The following is a 21,836-nucleotide window of genomic DNA, read 5'->3' as shown; positions in this document are numbered from 1 at the left end:
TAATACCCATTTTCTTTGTCTTTTACCATTGCTTAAAATATTGGAGTCTAAAATGGAATCTTGGTTTTGTTATCTCACTAGGTATTCTCCTTTGGCCAAGGGAGCTTTTTAAACCCCACTTTGCCTTGCTTTCCTGGTCTTGTGTTTTGGCAGGTTCTGTCAGCATGCTCAAGAGGGCCTTGAGGGTCATGGTACACTTCATTGCCGAGGGGTCTTTGGGGCCAGTTTGTAGCCTGGATGGGGTGAGGAAAATAGTGTGTACTTTGGCCTGACATAGAGTCAGAAGCATAGAGCTTGGGAGGAAATTAGAAAATTCTATTGAAAATAAATAACAGTGGTTGTACCCTTTAAGGCTGTAATTTGGAAATAGAAATCCAGAAGAGTATCTAAAAAGTTAGAAATCGTCAAAATTTGGATTTTTCTCCATATTGTTTTTATTTGTGTTTGGCTTTAGCAAGAGCTATGTCAAATCAGCCTGAATAATCTCACTCTTTTTCCCCTTAATCTCCTGCAGTACATCTGACCAGTGATTGCTTTGTTCTCATATAATGATAGAACCAATTACTAACTAGATTATGTAGACTCTCCAAGAGTAATTTGTAGGATGGGCTTACTCAGGCAATGTGGAGAGTGAAAATTTTTTTTCATACATATGAAATATCTTAAGGAATTTTACTTCTGGTTGTTTCCTTTTACCAATGTTTTGTTTTCTCTTGCAGTCTCTTGGATATTGCAGAGCACAACCACTGTTTCCAAAACACTAATCGTTTCCATGTTCTGTTGCTTAGGCTGAAACATTTTCTTTTTTAAAGAAGAACTTGAAAATAATCAGAGCTGGATATCAGTATTTAAATACATCTCTGAAATTTTAGGGAAAAAATTATCTACTAAACCACATGACATGACTCAGATTAAATACTTGGTGTAGCGTCACAATTAAAACCCATATTTTTCAAAGGAGTTTCTGAGACTGTTGGACCCCTGTGTTACCAAGTTTTAAATTTTTTTTTTTTTTTTTTTTTTTTACTTTCTGTTGTCTAGAGGAAAACTTTTTTCTGGGTTATTTACACAGGTTAGATAATTTGAAAACTTGTGTTAAAAGGAAAAATTAGCTGAGTTTTCAGCATAAGATTTAATATCCAGGCTTCATTCCATTGCTGCCTTGTGCTCTCTCAGCTGGAGGGCCTGGATACAGAGAAGACTGTACCTGGTAAGCTCTCCCTCTTAGTCGTAGGATCCAGGAGCTCATATTTTGTCAAATGATATGCTAATGTCCAACATTCAGTTAGGGACTGGTTCTGGTAACATCTGGGAAGCCTAGTAAAATGCCAGGTACCTGGGATGCTGGTTGAACATGCTCATGTACAAAACTCATCTCTAACCTTTTCAGGGATCTTTGAGAATATAAAAGACCTGAATAGACCTGCTTTCCTTTGAATCCCACACAAAATTGCCTCAGAAGTCAGCCCCTGTGCTAGGGGCAAGGCATGACTTGTGTGTGTCCTTGTTTTTCTCTCAAAATTTCATGGCTGTGGCGGGATGGTATTTTTTAGGTAAAGAAATGGAACAGTCTTGGGAATGAACATATAGTGAAACAGTTGACCTGGCATAAGTGAGCCAATTTTACTGATGTGCTAGTTTTGGCTCTGGTGCTCATTCAGTGGAAAGCCATTGTGACATGACTTGCTCAAGCATTGGGCAGTTTTGAAACATGTGGACCTGGGTTAGGGAAGTTTGAATTTGTGACTTGTGCAACATGATTGTTGAATGAAAGAGGCCTTGTTGGTTATTAAATAGGTGAGTTGGGTCTTAGTTGTAATGCTGATGGTTTACATAGTACTGCCCAACTTGCAGACACCTGTCTGGTTTGAAAAGCGTTTAGGTCAGTAGCTGTCAAAGTTTTACCTGGAGTGCTTGTTAAAAATGGAGCTGGGCACTGTGGCCTACACTGGTGAGTCCCAGTGACTTGGGAGACTGAAACAGTAGAATCAAGAGTTTAAGACCAACCTGGACAACTTAGTGATACCTATCTCAAAAGGAAAAAAAGGGGGGGAGGAGCTGGGGATGTAGGTAGAGCACTCCTGGGTTCAATCCCTATTACAACCAAACACACACACACACACACACACACACACTCTCTCTCTCTCTCACAGAAGAAGGGGGAAAATGTAGATTAGTAGATTCCCTCCTAGAGATTCTAAATCAGTGGGTTTGGGTAGGGCCCAGGTTTATTCATTTTAACGGATTTGCCCTTCCAGTCTGATCAGCTATTCCATGAGTATTTCTGAAATTACTGATAAGGTCAGTATCACAAATAACCGTTTTTATCCTTATCTCTTATCTTACAGGTAGAACATTTCCTCCAAGTCTGTCGTTTTCTTTATAGCCTGTCATTTGTTCAGAGATGACTTTGTTACCCTTTTGCGGGGGGGGGGGGGGTCATTATAAATGCTGATTACCTTTGCTGGTAGCCCTCCAAAACGGGCTCATTCAGTGGAAAGCCATTGTAGAGATTTTAAACTGTGAGACCAACAGATCTGGTCTTTGACAGTGTCACTCTGGCCTTGGTATGGAGAATGGCCTGGAGGTGGCAGGAGGGGGGAGAAGGGGGCAGAGGATTGAACCTATGCAACAAGAGTGGTGTTGGCCCGTTCTACAGTGCTGCTTTGGTCACATAGAAGAGTAATTAAAGCAAAGCTCAAGTCAGAAGGCCTGGTATTAATTGCTGGCTTCACCCATTGTTAGTTTTGTGACCCTGGGCAAGTTACTTTCTTTCTGTTTTCCTCAGCTTTAAAAGGAGAATAGTAATAGTGCCTATCTCACAGGATTATTGTGAAGATTCAGAGAGCACTCACTGAGTGCTCAGCGACTGAGCCATGATGGTGGTGATGGAGAGGATTCATTCATCTAAAATGTGCTGACTCCCTGTTGTGTGCCAGGCTCTGTTTTAAGTGAAGAGCAGTAATGAAAAACTGTGAAATTTCCCTTCTATCGAGGAGAGAGAGAAAAACAGATAGGCAAACAGACTTTAAAAGGAAAGATGACTTCAGTCCATGATAAAGGCCGTGAAAAGGGATTGGAATGCTGTGGCAGTTGTCCTTTGATGTGGTCAGTGAATGCTGACCGAGTTCCACCTTTTGCTGGGCATAGTTCTAGGATCAGAGGAGTAGTGAACAGAGCAGATGAAAATCCCTGCCCCCAGAGAGCTGACCTGTTGGAAGGAGGAAGGCAGAAAACACCTGGTGTGATATCATCAAACCAGGAAGTGTGAGGACTGTGTGTGGTCACAGAGGGCTCCCCAGTTGGAAGGGGATCTTTGGACTCAGGGAAACATGTGTTTGGGCTAGAGTTTTCTCCTCTCAGACCGCCCTGCTCCATTGAGGCCCACTTTGCCTTGTAGACCAACTCATATATAGGCATAAAATGATATTGCTGCTGCTTTTCTCCTCTGCTGCATTCTGAGGCCTCTGTGGTCGAAGTTCCTTTCCTTAATGCAGGTGTGTGGCGTAGTTAGTTAATGCTTAATGCATGAATTAAGGAATGGTTATAAATATTCATATGCATTTAGCATAATTCAGAGAGATCCATGTACATTTAGTCTAAACCTGTGACTACAGATTTACTATTGGAGACTGTTCAACTGTGCATACTTGGTAAAATAATAATAATTATAAATTATTACAGTAATACTGGTTGAAAGAAAAAAAAATGAGAACAAGAGAAGTAATTTCAGTAACTCAAGAATTCACTTCACCACTCGAGCAAGAGAGAAACTTGCTCTGGAGTATGTGGGAGGTGGGAAATCAGAACCCCTTTTCTCATTGTCTTTGTACGTTTGAATGTCTCAGCTCACTGAGGGTGACTTTGGTATTCAGAAATTCGGCTTTCATAGCACATGTGCCCTTCACGCTTGTGGACTTCTTCGTCAGATCTTGAACTTAAAAATTCAGAATATAATAAACAATGATAAAACACATAGTCTTTCCCTACAAAATTGATCTGCTCCCACTCTGAAGGCATCTGGCCACGTTGGATTGGTGGAGCGTGGGAGGGAGAGTGTCGGAAAGTGCTTGGCTGTGTCCTGAGGACTTCAAGGGCATGCTGATGATAGGTGTTTTCCCTTGTCTGCTGACCTTGGAGCCTAATGCATCTGAGATGTGATTCTGTCACATCATGTGTCTTCTCGAATGGAGATGCTTTGGGGAGGCAGGAAAGTATAAAAGTGATGCTCTTCCCTCAGATCTCAGGCAGTTTGTATACTACTGAGAACAACCCTGGGTGGCGGTGGCGGTGGTGGTGGGGAATGGTATTCTGTGTGGTGTGAACTTGTTTGTAGAATCATGGGGAGTTTTCTTTCAGTTTTGAAAGGTCTGCAGGTGTAGTGCGTGTAGTTTCTAATGGCATTTGTCACAGTTTGTTCCAGTGTAGGACTCATATCTGACTGAGATCTCTGTCCTCCCAGCCGCCCAGTAGAGTCCCAGGCACACACAAAAAAAGGTATCCATTAAGAAATGAGAGTGAGGTTTATTCAGAAGAGTGGACAAGAGCAATTGTGGGCCCTTGTGCAACAGGAGAGGGACCTGAGCTGGGAATTAGGCACACAGGTTTTTGTCTTGTCTCACACTAATGACCTGTCTGACCTTAGGCAGACTTAATTAACTCTTCTTTGTTTATCTGTACTGTCTGAGATGTCTGCCCATCTATCTCCCATGGTTCCGGCAGAGGATCAAATGGCACGTGTACATGAAAGGGCTCTGAAGGGTGTGAGCAGCTGCAGCTGTTCCAGTTGCAGTGTGGTGGGCTTTACAGAGGAGCAAAGGATTGGGGCAGGGGGCCAAAGTGGATTCTTGAGTGGAAAGGTCACAGGAGGAAGACAGGATTTAGAAATCATCCTGGCAGCAGTAGATGAATTAACAGGAAAACTTTTGCTTTCTTTAACTGGTTAAAAAACAAAAAAGGGGGAGCACAAAATTATAATTAATAATAGCAATATTTGTAGCCTAAGTCTTGTATCTGTAAGGTATATTTTGAGTTGCTCAAGTGCCCAACAATAACATTAGCTATGCACTAGAGAACAAAGAAAAATAGGTCTTGATCTCTGCTCTTGTGGGGCTCTGAATAGTGAGAAGACAGATGATAAAGACATTCTTGTCCAAGTGAGGTGAGGTCTAGGATGACGAAGGATTCCCAGGGGTGTGCCAGTGCATAAGGTTTTAGAATGTATGGATGGGAGGGCAGGGAAGGTCTGGAGGAAGAAGGAGACCTAGGAAGTTAGTAGGATCAGCTCATGAGGCTTCTGCCATGCTTAGGTGATTTGCAGTTTGGAGGAATCATTGAATTTTTATGTTTTTTTTTTTTTTTTTTTTTTTTTTTAAGCAGGGCAATGAATTTACACAGTTTATCACAGAATCTGATTTTCTTCTTTTATGGAGATAGCATTAAGGAGTGTTCATTTACAAAATCAAGTGTCATAATGTGCCTTTGAGAATTAACAATTATGACTTGCCAAATACTTGTTACCTGTAGATCACTGGAGTTGTTCTGTACCTTGAGCCCTGTAGTGTGCTGGGCCACATACCCTTTTTTTTCCCCAACAAAGGGAAATTGGCCATGGGGTGGGAGTCATGTGAGTATTGACTTCTGAGTGAGGGGGGAGGGTACAAGTTGAACAAGTGATAGAAATCAGACTGCAATACAGACCACCCCGACTTAGGATGGTTCAACTAAGGAACTTTTGATATTTCATCTTTGTGATGGTGTAAAAGTATACCCATATGACGATTCTGTTTTTCACTTTCAGTACAGTGTAATAAATTATGAGGTAATCAACACTTTATTATAAACACCTTTGTGCAAGATGGTTTTGCCTCTCTGTAGGCTCGTGCGCATGTCTGAGCACTTGTAAGGCAGGCCAGGATGAGCCATAGTGTTCAGTAGGTTAGGTGTACTATATACATTTTTGATTTATGATATTGTCAGCTTACTTGTTTGTTGGGATGTAACTGCATCTTAGGTGGAGGAGCATCTCCATAGTTAGTTACCTACTCAGCCCAGCACCATATTAAGTGAGAATTTCATCTAAAAGTAAGCATTTCTCATTACACTCCAAAAATCAGACTGTTAAAGAAATCGGTTTGGGGGACACTGATACAAGAAATGGTTGCTTGGTTTGTGGCCCTGAGTTTATTTAAATTATTCACCAAACTCTCTTTATAACTTTTCAAACAATATTGATTATTTTAATAGGTTCATAGCTCAGAGATAAAGTTGTATATAGGGAAGGCTGCAAGCATTATAACACTTTCAAGTAAGGATATATATTTGAGTAATTTTGTGACTAGGCAGTACAGCCCAAATAGTTGTTTTATCCAGTACTTTTCAAGTCAATATTTGGAAAGAGTTCACCAGTTTGTTGTGTTAATTCAGGAAGTTGGGGAGCAGATTTGCTAGAATTAGAACTTTAGGTTCTGAGGGAGTCAAAGTACTTTGAGTACGTGGACACAAACCATATCCTGTCCTTGCCCACATCTTGGTAAAAGGAACCCGGATTTCATCCCCAAGTATATGCTGCCCTGTTGTGCATGAATGGGCAGAGTCTTCTTTGCTTGTCAGACTCTGCCTCTTAGGGCTACAGCCTTCACTAGCTCAGAGAAGCCACGTACTGTTGTGCTTAATGGAAATAAGCTCACGGAATGCAGGTCTTACAAAATAAACACATAAGGATCTTAATACGATAAGTAGTATTCTTTCATTGAATTTTAAAGTGTTTATGTCTAACTTGCACTTAAAAGAGAGTTTACTGTTCACCGAGTTGGATTTGTGACAAACACTCTTCAGTTTATCTTCACATTTAATCTCAAACTGGTCCCCAGAATACAAACTTACTAGGTTTTTGAAAACAGCTGTATTTGAAACATAAATTCGTGATCCTTACATGGCTCTCTAGATCCTTCAGTGGTCCCCCACTGCTCTTAAGTCAAGAGCACAGTCCTTCTCAAGATATAGAATACTATGCATCCTCTTTTCCCTTTGAACCTTCTCTAGAGTCATTGCTGTGTCCCAGGCAGGCCAGGTTGAGCTGCCCCAGGTTCCTGTGGTATGCTTTTCCCCTGTCTAGAGTACCCACCCTCCCTCCACCCTTCATAGATAAGACTTGTGTCACTTTTGCATTTTTATATCTTCTCTGTTATAACAGTATACCTTGTTATTGTATAAATAATCATAATTTCAGTTATGTATTTGTGGAGTCTTTAAATGTCTTTCCCTCACCAAAATGGAACTTCACAAAAGTTGATATCCCATCTGTTTTTGTCCCCATTACTACCCTGGCATGTAGCACAGTGCCTAGCACACATAGATACTCGGTATGTTTTTGGTTAGATGGATGAATGAATGGATGACCTAGTCCAAATTCATATACATAGGAAGCTTTTCTATTCCAACTTTTCCATGTACCAAAATTTTTTTTTCATTCATAAAACTGGTTTTTCCAAAGTAACATCAATTCTAGATGGATGGAATGACTCACTGATCAGCTTTGTTTTTCCAGTGTTGCTCCTTGAAGGCCATAAAATTGACTCCTACTCCTTGAACTTAACCTTTCAGTATATCTTGCCTCAGAAACTTCTATATTATCAGTGTTTATCCTGAATCTGAATCATTTTCTCAGTCTCTCCCCCACCTTCGTACCAGCCATTTACATTGCTGCTTTGAAGTATCAGGTACAGCTTCTTCTAAGAGACTTCCCTCTTTGCCGAATGAGGCTTGTTCTGCCAAGACAGACACAATAATAAAGTGAGAGGCAGTAGCTTTTCATGATTGGGGTGGCAAGATTCAACATGTGTCTCTATTCTGGTCTAGTTACTTTCCCTTCTTCTCTTCCTTATTATAGTTTCTCTGCTGGCTTCCACAGGCCAGAGGTTTGGGGCTCTGGTTGGGTAGAGACCAAAACAATCAGACTTCTAACCAATACTGTCTCTTCTTTCTTTGGCTGAAAGTTCCTTAAGTACTAAATTCAAAACATGAAAGGAAAGGCAATTGTAAATATAAACACCTCCTTTCTAGCACTTACCAGCCCTTGTTTGCTGTCTCCCTCCCTCTTTGTGTAGCTTTCTCAGGCAGATAGAGCAGCCTCTAGAGTAAGGTGGAAGATAAATTAACATAGTAGGGTAGAATTCCTGCTGCAAGTACTGTAAAACATAGGATAACTCTGGTACACATTTGTGGACTGTCAATTTTATTGTGCATGAACAAGTTTGACCATTTTAATAGCAAATAAATACATTATGGAATAGCATCAAAAATAGGCACTTTTTTTTTGGTTTTTAAATATGATGCTTTTGAATTTGATCACTGATCACTGTCTGATCCCCCAAAGGACAATGGCCTTGTACTCTTCAAAGATGAAAGGTTGCTGATGGACTCAAGATAATTGTCAACTAATTGTGTAAATCTGTCTTTGTCTTTCACTATGCACATGTAAGTATCAAAGAAAAGGTGGAAGGAATTAGAGTTTGCTAAATGATAAAACTGTTACAACCCCATTTTCATTGGTTCAAAGTGTCTGTGGGCAGTCTTGTAACTTGGAATTAGAAGAGACATTTATCTCTGTGGAGAAATCCCTGGAAGAGAGGTTATAGGACCTCCCTCCCCAGAGGGGACAAAGCTCATTCCTGGTGAGGAGCCTTTCCCATTGGCTGATTCTGTAGCTCTAATTGCCAGGACTTTTGTACATTAAGCTGAGCTCTTCTCTTGTGCAGATTCTGACTGCTCTCCTAAGCTCTGTGTGGTGGGGAAAACAATTTCCTTCTATTTTTGGCATCATAATACTTACATATCTTAAAATACAAGGTTTTCTCAAAGCCCTTTCTCCTGGCTCAGATTCTCAGGCCATTTCTTGTGTAGCATGGGGTCTCAACTGGCCCTGTCTATTAGCACTTTCTGTGGTGATGGAAATCCCTAGAGATTCGTGCCCCTCTCTGAAGATAAAGACAAGGGATCACTGGGAGCTCACCGGTCTGTACGATCATACCACCACACTTTCTGTCCTATTTACAAGGACAAGTTAAATACTTGGGTGAAATCAAGATAATCTATGCCAGTGATGTTTTTGGTTCATTGTTCTGTGAGCCATATTGGAAAATAAAATGAAATGAATTCAGCCTGATGTGTTCATACTGAGTTAATGCTCTGTATGCCTGTTTATTAATTTGAGGTTCAGAATAGTGATGCAGTATTTTCTCATTTGTACTATCATCTTAAGTGAATGTTCTTTATATAGACTAAATTTTTTTGTTAAATTACCTTGTAAAAGTCTGAGTCGAATGACTTTTCAGTGAGAAACAAATTACAGTAAATTTTTTGAGGGAAGAGTTTGCTTATTTGGGGATTTAAAGTGAAACTGGTGTTATTGATGGATTGAATTGCTTGCTGGAAGAGACTTCCTGTTAAGCATGGTGGGCTGAGTGCATTCATGTTACTCTGCTCCTTCCTGCACCCCATTAAAATGGAAGTAAAAGATTTGAAAAAGAAAGGTTATACCAACAGGAACAAAGAGAAAATAGAGAACAAAGAGAGGACACAGTTGAAATTTTAAAAATGCCGTAAAAATTTTGCAAGCAGATGGATCAATTACAACTGACTTAGAAGAAGGAGAAAGCAGCTGATTTCCCCAAAAGGCAGGCTTTTTATTTTATTTTAATTTTTATTTTTTTGAGTATACTGCAGATCCTCAGAATGATTCTGGAATTCAGAACCTATAAAGGTGAGGTGCAGAACAGAATTGAAAATAGAGAATTAGTTAATAGTCTTTTACAAGAAGTATTCTGACCTCCCTTCACATTCCTGCTCCAGAACTCAGAGCCCTTTCCCTAGCACAGAAGACTGGAAGTTTACTTTCATGAGAACTGGAATAGAAAGAAAGTCTCTGGAATTCAGGTTGGGGTTGTGGACACCATCTTTGGAAATCAGCAACATTAAGTCACTTCCGAATACTGAAGGTGACACCCCTGCTCTCAACTTAGTTCCCAGATAGCCTTCCCAGATGACAAGAGATGTGCTCCCTGCGCCACCCCCACCCCACTGAAGACTGAGGATTCAAGACTGAAGACTGAGGATTCATTCCCTCTTCCCTCAAGAGGGAAGACCCACAGAAAGTAACATGCGAACATACCACAGTCACCTATGCAGAGACTCACTGTTTAGCAAGTCCATGTCACGTGCAGCCCTCAGTAAGCTCCTTAGTGCTCCTTTTTATCAAATCTGAGTGAATGGCCATTGGTCAGCAGACGTCTGAAGAGGTTTCCAACAATAAAGTCAGAGTCTGAAACAGCAAAATGGAGTCAGAGGCAGTGGAAGGAAAAGGGTACTTGAGAACAAATGTGATATCTTTGGAGCGAGAAGAAAAGATGCTAAATCCACAAAACCAGAAGCATGACAAAAAAAAAAAAAAAAAAACATTAAAAAAAGGAATATTCAGCAAGTTAGCTGAAAATAGAAGTTAAGAACGCAATAAAAAACAATGTAGCAAGGTAACAGAAGTGTCAGGAGAAAGTTGAAAAAATTTTGTCAGAAAGAAGAACCCAAGGACCAAGGGATGGAAAACAGGAGAAGAAAAAGTGAGCAAGTGGGAGGATTAGAAGACAAAGGAAGTCTTCACACCTCCCTAGATCAAAGTCTACGAGGAGACATTGATAGAAATGGAAGGGAAGAAATTTTCGAAGAGAGAAGAAAGTTTCCCATACTGGAGGGGTCACGTGTCTAGATCGAAAGGGTCTGCTAAGCGCCAGCACTGTGGAAAGAAGGAAAAAACCTAATTAAGCTATGTTTTCAGAATACTTGGGGTAAAACAGGTTCTGGGATGGGGTGTGGGAAGCATATATGCAGATCTCTAGGATTGACAGTGGTTCTGTAAGTTTTCTCCTGGCAGCGTCTGCATCCCCTGGGAACTTAAAAGAAATGCAGACTCTCGGGCCCGTTCCCACACACAGTGAAACAGAAACCCCAGAAGTGTTGGCTGCTCAACAACCTGTGCTTCAGGAAGCCCCTCCAGTTCTGATGTGTACTGCCGTTTGAGGCCCCTGGCTCATCAAACTGCATCCAGGAATGCTGTGATAGAACAAAATGGTGCCTTCTCTGTACTAAAAGAAAAAGGGTTGCTGATTTAATGTCAGTGCACACCTGAACCGTCAGCCTATAAAGAATTGTGTGTGTGTGTTGTAGGCTCTAGAAGAGGCTATAGTTTTTACAACATGCAGTTGTGTCAAGTAAATCTGGTCATATCCAGTGCTTATCTAGAATCTCAGGTCATTCGGTGTGGAAGAGATCATTCCATTTCCTTTCTTTTAACGGAGGAGAAAAATCAAGATTCAGAGAATATAGTAGATCAAGACATGAAACTGAGAATCAAATCAAAATGCTCTCTCTAGGTAACTGTACTGGAGATCTTACTTTTAATAGTTAGATTCATGTAGGGAACCATGGTTTTTGTGTTTACTTTTTTGACTGGCAGCTATAGTGGACATAATATTTCCTGATGTAGATATGCATCTTGAACACATGGATGTATGCATCAATGCTTATGGGCCAATCTAAAGCCAATCTGAAGTTTTTGGACTAGTCAGGATTGTCTCCTTTAGGGTCTTGAACCCATTCATTTTATCCTGAGTTTTGGGGCTCTAAAAATGAATTAGAGGTTCTCTCCACTCACAAGTAAATCAGAGATAGTGGAGACTCAAACAGGTGAACCATACCAGTGGTCTGTCATGTGAAAATGGCTGTGGAAGGCCTTTGCCCCCAAATAGGGAGAACTTAAAAAAAATTTTTTTTAATCAAAGGAGAGCTTCTTATTGCACATAAATTATTTCAGATTAAAATGCCTTTGGTAATTATCTTCTTTATCATCCTGTTGTCTTCTAGGATTTACTTGTAAATTTCTGTTTACACAGAAGACTAAGTTGAATTTACATTTGTTGATCAAAGAAGTGTTATTTTGTATGTGGTATGATTTTTTTTTTTCAATTTTTAACATGTGTTCTAACTGGCACATGAATAGGGTCCTGATTTTGTAGGACCTGAGCATTAAAATACTGTGTTGTAGCCATCTTTATCCTGTTTGTGATCCAAGAGATAATTACATTTCATGTTGACCTGGCTTTGAGCTGAAAGAACCGAGTCTTTGCTCCTTACACCACGGCTCAGTTGCTGGTTAGCATCATTAGTCCTTAATCAAGAATCTGTCTCCTTGCAGAAGTTTCCTCAGTTGGCTTTATTCTTTGATGCCACAGTACTGGTGAACCAGTCCAAACATGTGTTCTTTTAATGAAACTTCTTAATTATCTTTTTAGAAAAGAGATGAGCAGAGACAGTTTATTTTTATCTGTATGGGAAAGGTTCTTTGCTTGCCAAATTTTTTCTGTTAAAAGAAGCCTGGTATTATGGGATGTTAGTTATTTCAGCCAAAGTAGTTTTCAGGGAGCCTTAAGGATACCATTTTTTTTTTAATGGGAGTGTGTGTGTGTCGGGGGGGCGTGCTGTAGTGTTAGACCTTAATGTATTTGCAAAATGTGGTATTTTCTTTAACAACTTATAACTTCTTCATAAATGGTGCTAAGCCGGTTGCTTACAAATTATACGTAGAAATCAGGATTTCCTTGACTCAGCCAGACCATACCAGTCAATATATTTAATATGCTTACATGATAGTTATTTGTATGGAATGGATGAGGTTAAGCAATTCTTAGTTGCAATAACTAAATTGGAATTAAGGGGTAGGGTTAGATTGGTACATTATAAGAAGTGAGAGCATTGCAAATGTATAAAAATTGGTTTCAAATTAACTCCATGCACACATTCTCTCCAAGTGGAAAATGCCATAGTGTATATATGTATGTACTTTCTTTCTTTTCTTTTTATTCTTTTTCTTTTCTTTTTTTTTTTTTTTTTGTGGGAGGTACTGGGGATTGAACTCAGGGACATTTAACCACTGAGCCATATCTCCAGCCCCTGTTTATATTTTTAGAGACAGGGTCTGAGTGGCTTCACGCCTCGCTAAATTGTTGAGGCTGGCTTTGAATTCTTGATTCTCCTTCCTTAACCTCCTGAGCTGCTGGAATTACAGGCGTGCACCACCACGCTGGCCCATACCTTCTTCATACAAGATTGTATGTCTGTACACCTCACAACTGTAAGACCTTGAGCTGTCTGTGCAATAGGTGGGAGACTGTTGAAACTCATCAAGAAGCTAGAGCTTGATTGATTCAGAAAACTCAGTGTGAAAAAATCTGATATTCTGCTTCCTCACCAACAAAAAATACCTCCTCCTGGGGGGGTCTCCTTTTAAACTTCAGAAATAAAATAGCACTATTTATTTATATTCACTTAAGTCTGTACAAGTGCTTTTGAGACACTTCTGCTTCCTGATGATTACAGTGAGTCAAAAAGTGGTCCTGTTACTAACTTCTTCAGTTATATTTTACCTTTATTAGTTTAGTCCAGGTTTGCATTCAGAGCTAGTGAAATGAGCGCATTTCTAATATGTGAGAATAACACAATTCATTTTCCTAATGATCATATTGTAATGCTGGAATTGGGCTGGTCTGATCAGTAGCATCTCACACCTGAGCAAGAGGGAGATGCTAGTCTGCCCCACATGCCTTAGAAGGCCTCAAGCCAAAACAACAGAAACAACTAAAAATGTAGAACACAATGCTAAAGAATAGAGTTTATGGCAACTCTGGACCTTAGTCCCAAGGACAGAGCTACAGATCTTAAAAAAAAAAAAAAACTAGACCTATGTGCAGGGGAGAAGAGCTCAGGAAACTGGAAGAGTGGTCCCCGCCCCAGAGCCTGTGTCTAGTTAGGCCACCACCCTGGTGCTAGCATAGTGTCTGTGTCCACCACATCAAGTTAGGAGCCTCCTCAGGAGAATCACAAGTTCAAAGCCAGCCTTAACAATTTAGTGAGGCTGTAAGCAACTTAGTGAGGCCTTATCTCAAAATGAAAAATAAATATTCAGGGCTAGGGATGTGGCCCAGTGGTTAAAGCACCTCTGGGTTCAATCCCCTGACCAAAAAACAAAAAAACAAAAGTTAGGAGCCTCCTACATGGTGCCCCTGCGCCTGTTCTTGTCTGCCCTTCATCCAGTCTTTATACCCATGACTGCCAGAGCAGCCACTGTGTAGCACATGTGACCCCACTATTAGAAATGCTTTGGCTTCTCCTCACAGCAGATCTTGAGATAGAGGCTAAATGCCTAACATGGTTTCCAGGGCCCTGCTTGATCTACTCTTTCTTCTCTTCTCGGCCAACTCATTCTTGAGCTTCATATTTCTCCAGTATCTAGCCGGGAACTCCAAACTCCAGCCATCAAGACATTTTTTCATTTCCTCAAAGAAAAGTCGCCTTGCTTCACTTTCACTGCCGCCAAGCTAACCCCTCATCCTTCAGGTCTTAGCATAGTTCCCCTGGCAAGTTTTGTGACCCATGCCCACCCTCACTCTTCCCACTGCTCTTGAGGAGTCTGCCCTCTCTACTTGCTCTGCTCCCTCTTCCTTTCACAGTGCTTACCACACCATTGACCTCTCCTGTTTGCCTGTTCTCTCCCCTAGACTTCAGGCTTGGTGGGGTCAAGGCATCTCCATCCTGGTTAATGGATAGGTCTCCCTGTAGCCCTACATCATCAGACAGCAGTGGGTACCCACATCTGCCTCTGCATTTTAAAAAGGTATTTGGCAAAGTTGGTCAAAAGATGGAATTGGCAATAGAATGAAGCCATTATTATTGAACCTAAGAAGCCAAGGGTGAAATATCTGGGACTCCTCTTTTTCCTGTGGTCTTAGAAGCCTGAAGGAACCATCTGCCTCCCCCCACAACCATGCCCCCAGTTCTGTTTGTCCACAGGGATTAATTATACTTCATCTTAGTAATGATTTGACTGTGGAACTCCCTGTACTCTAAACAGAGAAGACCAAAATATTTCTAGTCACTTAGGTGGGTTTGCATGAACCTAAAGCACCTTTCAGTGTTTATAGTACCATGTTCTGATTTTTGAACAATGGAAAGATGGCATTTCTGCGTGGCTTACATAACAGAAAAAGTATTGACCCAGTTTTATTTTTGTTCAAGTGTTGCACACATCCTGCCAAAAATATTAATTAGCTGCAATGCTTTTTACTATGTCGATCGACTTTGGCATTTATCCATATTTGAAGAAAAATGAAAGCTGGAGCTGAATTGAATCTTTGTCTCCTAGAAGTGGCTATTTTGACCCACTCTGTGATATAAACTTATTTTGGAAGTTTCAGATGATGGAGATTTTTTTTTTAATGTAATTTTTTTTAAACTGTAATCTTGCTTTTTTACCTTTCTTTCATGATATAAAGCAAGTTTCTTTTAGGAGGGGATTTGTTTTGTGTTTTAAACTGGTACATATCAGGTGTTATTTGCCAGTTACTTTAAGCGCTAATAAGAAACTGGCATTTGGATTTAATTCAGTTCCATTAGGACAGATTTAAATTTTTGTGATACAGGGGCTATTATCCTGGCAGTTGTAAGGGATTTTTGTGCTGGGGCGCAGAGCTGACAAAGACTGTACTGTGCATGCTCCATCTATAACTGAGCACTTTCACACTGCAATTTAGGAGGTGTGCAGTTCAGGAAATTGCTGGCTTTGGCTGGAGTATACTTTTACTGCAAGGAAAATTTTATTCGTCACTCAAGTAATTGGCAGTTTTAATACCTTGTTCATAATTGCCTTATAAACAAATGAATATATAAACCAAAGATTGTATGGTCTGTTATCTTGTAGCCTTGTTTGACCAGGGTGATAGACACCTGTGAGTCTCGCTCTCCCTCCCCTGAAACCCTAATTTGCTCCATTTATTGCAAAAATCTCTGGCTAAGTGTTTTCTTTCTGTTGTTTTTAAATACTGTGAAAATGTAGCTGTACTAGACCCAGACAGCCTGGGGTCCAAAACCAGATGCAGATTTATGAAAGGAGATGTAGCTAGGGACAGAGCAAGGTCTGGAGAGAAGGGGCACTTGGACATTTCAGGGTTACTGCACTCTTGGTGGGAGGACTTCCTGATAATGCAAACATTGGTTTATGTATTTTAGAAAAAATTTGTGTGCCCCAAAGTGTGGTTTTGTTTAACCCACACACCCTGACCCTGAAGGCCTGTGGCTTGTCCCTTGGATTGATTCCATCTCCGGGACCTAGAAATTGACTAATTGTCTTTCTTGCATTACCCTTTACCTCACAGCTAGATCAAGGAGTTTATGCACTGGCGAATCCAGATGTGGGAAATGGTCAAAATCAGAGGTCATGGCTGACTTGATTCTAAACAAATTCTGGAAGACTTTATGGGAATCTGAGGGGTTTGCTAATTTGGATTTGTACACAGAACTGCTAATACTTTTTGTTTTTAACTTTGTTGTTAATTGCCAAGTTCAGCTCTTAAAATATGTATTTTCTAGGCTTGTATAGGATTACTTTTAAAAAAATGGAGTTAAATTCTCTGTTGGCTTGGATTTTTAAAGATCAAAAATGACATAAAAGTCATTTGCTGTGGGGTTTAGCAATATTTTGAGAAGTTGTGTTAGTTTTTTGTTTAAATACATAACTTAGGGCCTGTTTTCTCCTCCTTATTGTTCTTTATTGTGGAGAAAACAGCTCCTGACATTTGCACATAATCAGGAATACAACCTTCTAACTCCAGAGGGTCAAGTGTAAACGGGAGAGGTCCTGTTCTAGGGCATTTGTGAGTGTTGGCATGGTGAAGGCTTAGTCAACCAGGTGGAGTCTTATGTTCACTTCAAGCCTTCTGGCTTCAACTTCTGTTGAGCAGTTTTGCAAGGTGAAGCATTTTAATCTTTCTGAAGGTACATCTCCAGTAAGAATTTAATTGCCAAAATATCTTAGATACTCTGAATTCTTTGAGACAAACCTTCAGGAATTGCTTTGGGACCAATTTAGACTTATGCTCTGAGATGGCTTAGAAATACTCAGCTTGTTACATGAAAAACCCTGATTTTTAAATTTTAAAACCACCTATTATATCTCTATCAGAGAAATTATTTTATGATTAAATAGCATAGTATATGAGAAGTGTTTGGCATAGGGCTTGGCCCCTATTCTTTGCTCAAACTACTAGATTTCATACACATTCCAGGGTAGAGATAAAGATAAATGTCTGCTTCTAATAAACTTGCAATATGGCAAAGAAGACCAGCTATGGACATACTATGTCAGAATGCAGTATAGGATTTGGTGAATATAAGTAAGTGCTACACCTAACTCAGGAAACTTCTGAGGTTGGGAGATGCCTGAGACATATACTAATACAGAAGAACTTAATAAACTCAGAGTGTTACAGAATCCAGCTATTAATAAAGGAGATACAGATATATCTTCTAAGTTTTCTTGGTAAGTGAAGATTAACTGCAGACCAAAGAAATACAAGGTGTGATCTTTGTAACAGCTCTGCCTACAACATACAGATTGTTTCACCATTCCTTGGGTTGTAAAGAGAAGACCTCATGATTTGTAGAAGGGCTCTTATCTTCCCAACTTCTCTGCTTTGACATGTAAATTTCCCCCACCAAATGATGGTCTAAAAAGACCAAGCTACCTGATCTAATATGGCAGTGGAGATGATTTGCATGTCTGTTCGATTCCTGTTTTCTAACAAAATTGCCACTTAGCTGAATTTCCCGTTGGAACCGGTGGTATTGATGTCCTTTTAAGAAATTTGACTTGGCCTCTTTTTATTTTGTTGGTTTGTTTTCCTGTTTTTCCCGCCGTATAAAGTCTAGTAACATTATCAGAACTGTCCACATGGTGGGACAGAACTGTGTGTTTTGTCCCTTTTGATAGCTACTGCCTACCGTAACCAAGGACCTAAATTCTAACATTTAATTGACTAAAATTTAAAGAGCCATATGTGACTACTGGCTCCTGGGTTGTGCATGTTGTTTTAGACTGTTAATGTCAAACCTGTCTTAACCTAACTGCCCAGGGATTAGACTAGTATGATCTTACATAATATTTTTATTGAAAGTATTGAAAGCCCTAGAGCATCTCTACTGGCATTGAAACTTTGGCAATGTATTGAAACTTGCTGTTGCTAAAAGGAAAAAAAAAATCTTTCCGGAATGGTTTTTAAAAAAGCCCCATTCTCATGAGTATTTGAAGTTCATTGGCACCTGTAGTGTGGGTACTTGGCAAGAGAAGAATTAGATTATAAATCAGGAAGAAGAAATGGGAAATAATTTCATCAGTGCTTATATCCCTCTTGATACTAGGACTTTCACTTACCATGTAATAAGATGAGGAAGAACTATTTTGAAAAATAGCATGTTGTCTTAAGTGGCTAGTGCTTAGACAGCTACTGCCAAATAGTATCAGACTTATAGGAATGTGTTTCATATGTTCTAATATGATATGATTTAAGATTCAGTGAATAAATTAAAGTGGTTGTGGAATTACTGCTTAACTTGTCAAAAGTACTGTTTTAATCACTGTTGCATATTTTTTAAGAACAAGTTAGGAACAGAGAAGATTCTTCTTTTTTCAGCAGGAATGGGAAATATTTTTCTCCTTTCATTTTTTTGTACCATTAAACCAGTTATCTGTGCTGTCTTTTAATTCCAGAGCTGGAAATAGGATTGCAGAGATATTACCTGAACATCTGAAACAATTTCAGGCACTTGAAACTTTGGATCTAAGCAGCAACAATATTTCGGAACTTAAAACTGCATTTCCACCCCTTCAACTCAAATATCTGTAAGTGAAGTTTTCTCTACCAAAAGTTTTTATCTCCAATGAAAATATCATGTTACAATGAAAAAAAAAAAAAAAGATACAACAAACACTGCCTAACTACTGATGGATCAAAAAATATAACTTTCTTATTGATTTGAAATGTGTGGTAACCTCAATCTCCATTTTATTCTGACACTTTGGGATTATCTTTGACTATATAAAAAATTGTGTTAAAATGTTTCTTTAAAAAAAAATCAAAGTTAAACTTTACTGTGTTTTTTTTTTTTTCCCCATTTTGTTTTGTGTTTTTTGTTATTGTTTTTTTTTTTTGGGGGGGTTGTTTGTTTGTTTATTTTGGTACTGGGGATTAAATCCAGGGCCACTTAAACACTAAGCCACATCCCCAGTTCTTTTTATATTTTATTTTGACACAGGGTTTCACAAGTTGCTGAGGTTGGCTTTGAACTTGAGATCCTCCTGCCTCAGCCTCCCAAGCTGCTGGGATTATAGGCTTGTGCCACTGTGCCTGGATGAAAAATGAATGTCACAAAAATAGAGGCTTATCTTAACAGATTTTTGTAACCTTCAAGCCTCCCACTCTTTCCCCAGAAATACGTGTGATATTCTTGTTATTTGCTTATGGATTTGAGTGTTGGGATTGAACCCAAGGCCTCACAAATGCCATGCATGCATTTGCCCCCTGAGCTATACCCCCTAGCCCATGTGTGTGAATCTTCATCAACATTTGTCCACAAGGACCTAAGGATAATTATTGTAAATATCCATTGAATGTTAGGCTCTCTGGAGATTCTTTATAATGCAGAGGTTGCATGCACTTAAACTTCCCAGAGAAACCAGAAAGAGCAGCTCATCCTCAAACGTTCAACAGGTACATCAACAGCAACCGAGTCACATCCATGGAACCTGGGTATTTTGACAGTTTGGCCAACACACTCTTGGTGTTAAAGCTGAACAGGAACCGAATCTCAACTATCCCACCCAAGATGTTTAAACTGCCCCAACTGCAACACCTGTAAGTCCAGTGTCCTCTTGGATACTGTTTCCTCACCTCCTCCAAATCCTGATGTCTATATTCCAAACTTCACACTCTGGTAAAAGGCATTTGGAAGCAAGCACATGGCCACCTTTCCTCTGAGAGCTGGGGTTGTAGAATCTTTGAATTGGGAGGATCCTTAGTCATCACCCACTACCAGCTGCTGCCTGACAAGACACTGTAGATTGATACTGAAAGAGGGAATAGTGTTATCATTGAATGGCCTCCTCACAAAGGTGCCATTGTGGCACCAAAGAAATCATGGGGCTCTCAACAGCTGCGGTTTATGAGAATAATGCCGACAACTCCAGGAGGCCCGATAGCTTAAGAGGCTGTAAAGAACTGTCTTGTTAATAATGGGAGAATGATCTGTGAACAGGCTCCTGCAGTAGTGGTTTTCAGCCTTGGCTGCACATTACAGAGACTTGGGGAGCTTTTAAAAATCCCAGCACCCAGGCCACGCCCTAGACCAATTACATTAAAACCTCTGGGAGTAAGAGCCAGGCTTCAGTAACTTTTAAAACTCCCCAGGTGGTTCCAGTGTGCAGCCAAGATTGAGAACTACATACAGCCTTAAAAGAAATAATTAAACCTAAAACGAGTTAGGGAAGAGAGTAACCAATTTTGTAAGCAGACGGAGCAGGATACTCTTGAAGGCCCTGATCCTGAAAAGACCTCACGTTTTAGTGGAATGTTTAATGTCCTCATTCTGGATCATTTGAAAACAAATATTAATTGATATGCTTCTATGCTGAGTGGACTGTGGTTTAGAAACTCAAGTGCAGTCTGGTTTCAATATTTTATTATTCCAAAAATACATCACATATTTCAGACAGAAATTCACTCACTGCTAATAAACTGAAATTCTTCTCAATAAAAATGTTTAGAAATTTAAAATGTTCTATGTAATTTAACACTGACTGGGTTAAATATATTGTCGTAATGACACATTTTATTACTCCCTCCAGAATTTAATTGTCCTATAAGCTAACTGTTTAATTTGTCATATTCAATGCAGTGAACTGAACCGAAACAAGATTAAAAATGTAGATGGACTCTCATTCCAAGGGCTTAGTGCTCTGAAGTCTCTGAAAATGCAAAGGAACGGAGTAACAAAACTTATGGATGGAGCTTTTTGGGGCCTCAGCAACATGGAAATCTTGTAAGTATGGGTTCCCACAGTTCCCACTCAGGGAGCAGGAAGGTAGAATACCCAGTAGTTCCCACTTGAAATACTGTGTTAAAATCTCATAGTGCATAATCTTATTTATAATTTACTATTGAGTTTTGTTTCAGGTAATCTGGTTGAAAATTCCTAAGCACATAAACTTATAAGAAAGATTTTAGAGTATTTTCTGCCAATATCTTCTGATAGCAAGAGCTAAATATCTATTAAATAATAGGAATGTGTCCTCGGATGGAATTGTATGTCCCCTTTGAAGAGACTCAATAATGAACTTTGGATTCTGCCTTTGATTCTTCTTATAAATGTAGGCAGCTGGACCACAACAACCTAACAGAGATTACCAAAGGCTGGCTTTATGGCTTGCTGATGCTGCAGGAACTTCATCTCAGCCAGAATGCCATCAACAGGATCAGCCCTGATGCCTGGGAGTTCTGCCAGAAACTCAGTGAGCTGTGAGTTGCCTTTTATTCTCAGGTTTGAGAGCAGGGCTCATGCCAGAGCATGAGCTTCTTACCACTGATCTGTGAAATTTTCATAACAAAGTTTCCAAGGCGACAGATTTTTTTTTTTCACATGCAACCTCGTCCTTATATTTATTGTTGTGATAAGTTGAAGCCAACTCTGCTGTTTCATGGTGCATGGGCAAAAGCAATCATGGTTATTTTGTTGTTTTTTTAATTATTGGGAATAAAAATAATGTTTACCCTGAGTATTGTTGAGGTCAGATTTTAAAAGTAAGGATTGTCATAGTTACATTTATTACCTGTCCGTCAGGAAGCAGATCGTCATGTTGAATGGAAGAGTCAAAGCCATATTCTAAAATTCCTTTTTTCTTT

General features: G+C 39.7%; 1 protein-coding gene across 2 annotated transcripts in view; it reads left to right on the top strand.

The window, feature by feature from the left end:
- Nucleotides 1-21,836, top strand: part of Lrig3 (leucine rich repeats and immunoglobulin like domains 3) — a 45,034-nt gene that overhangs the window by 7,566 nt on the left and 15,632 nt on the right. For both annotated transcript variants that reach the window (XM_076853065.1, XM_076853064.1), the window contains exons 4-7: nt 18,650-18,781; nt 19,650-19,793; nt 20,833-20,976; nt 21,309-21,452. In XM_076853065.1, the coding sequence (XP_076709180.1) occupies nt 18,650-18,781; nt 19,650-19,793; nt 20,833-20,976; nt 21,309-21,452 (564 nt within the window). The remainder of the gene's footprint in view (nt 1-18,649; nt 18,782-19,649; nt 19,794-20,832; nt 20,977-21,308; nt 21,453-21,836) is intronic.

This window comes from Callospermophilus lateralis, chromosome 4, assembly GCF_048772815.1.
Source record: "Callospermophilus lateralis isolate mCalLat2 chromosome 4, mCalLat2.hap1, whole genome shotgun sequence".
In the NCBI taxonomy this organism is placed as follows: Eukaryota; Metazoa; Chordata; class Mammalia; order Rodentia; family Sciuridae; genus Callospermophilus; species Callospermophilus lateralis.
This window is presented reverse-complemented; position numbering and strand designations above follow the sequence as displayed.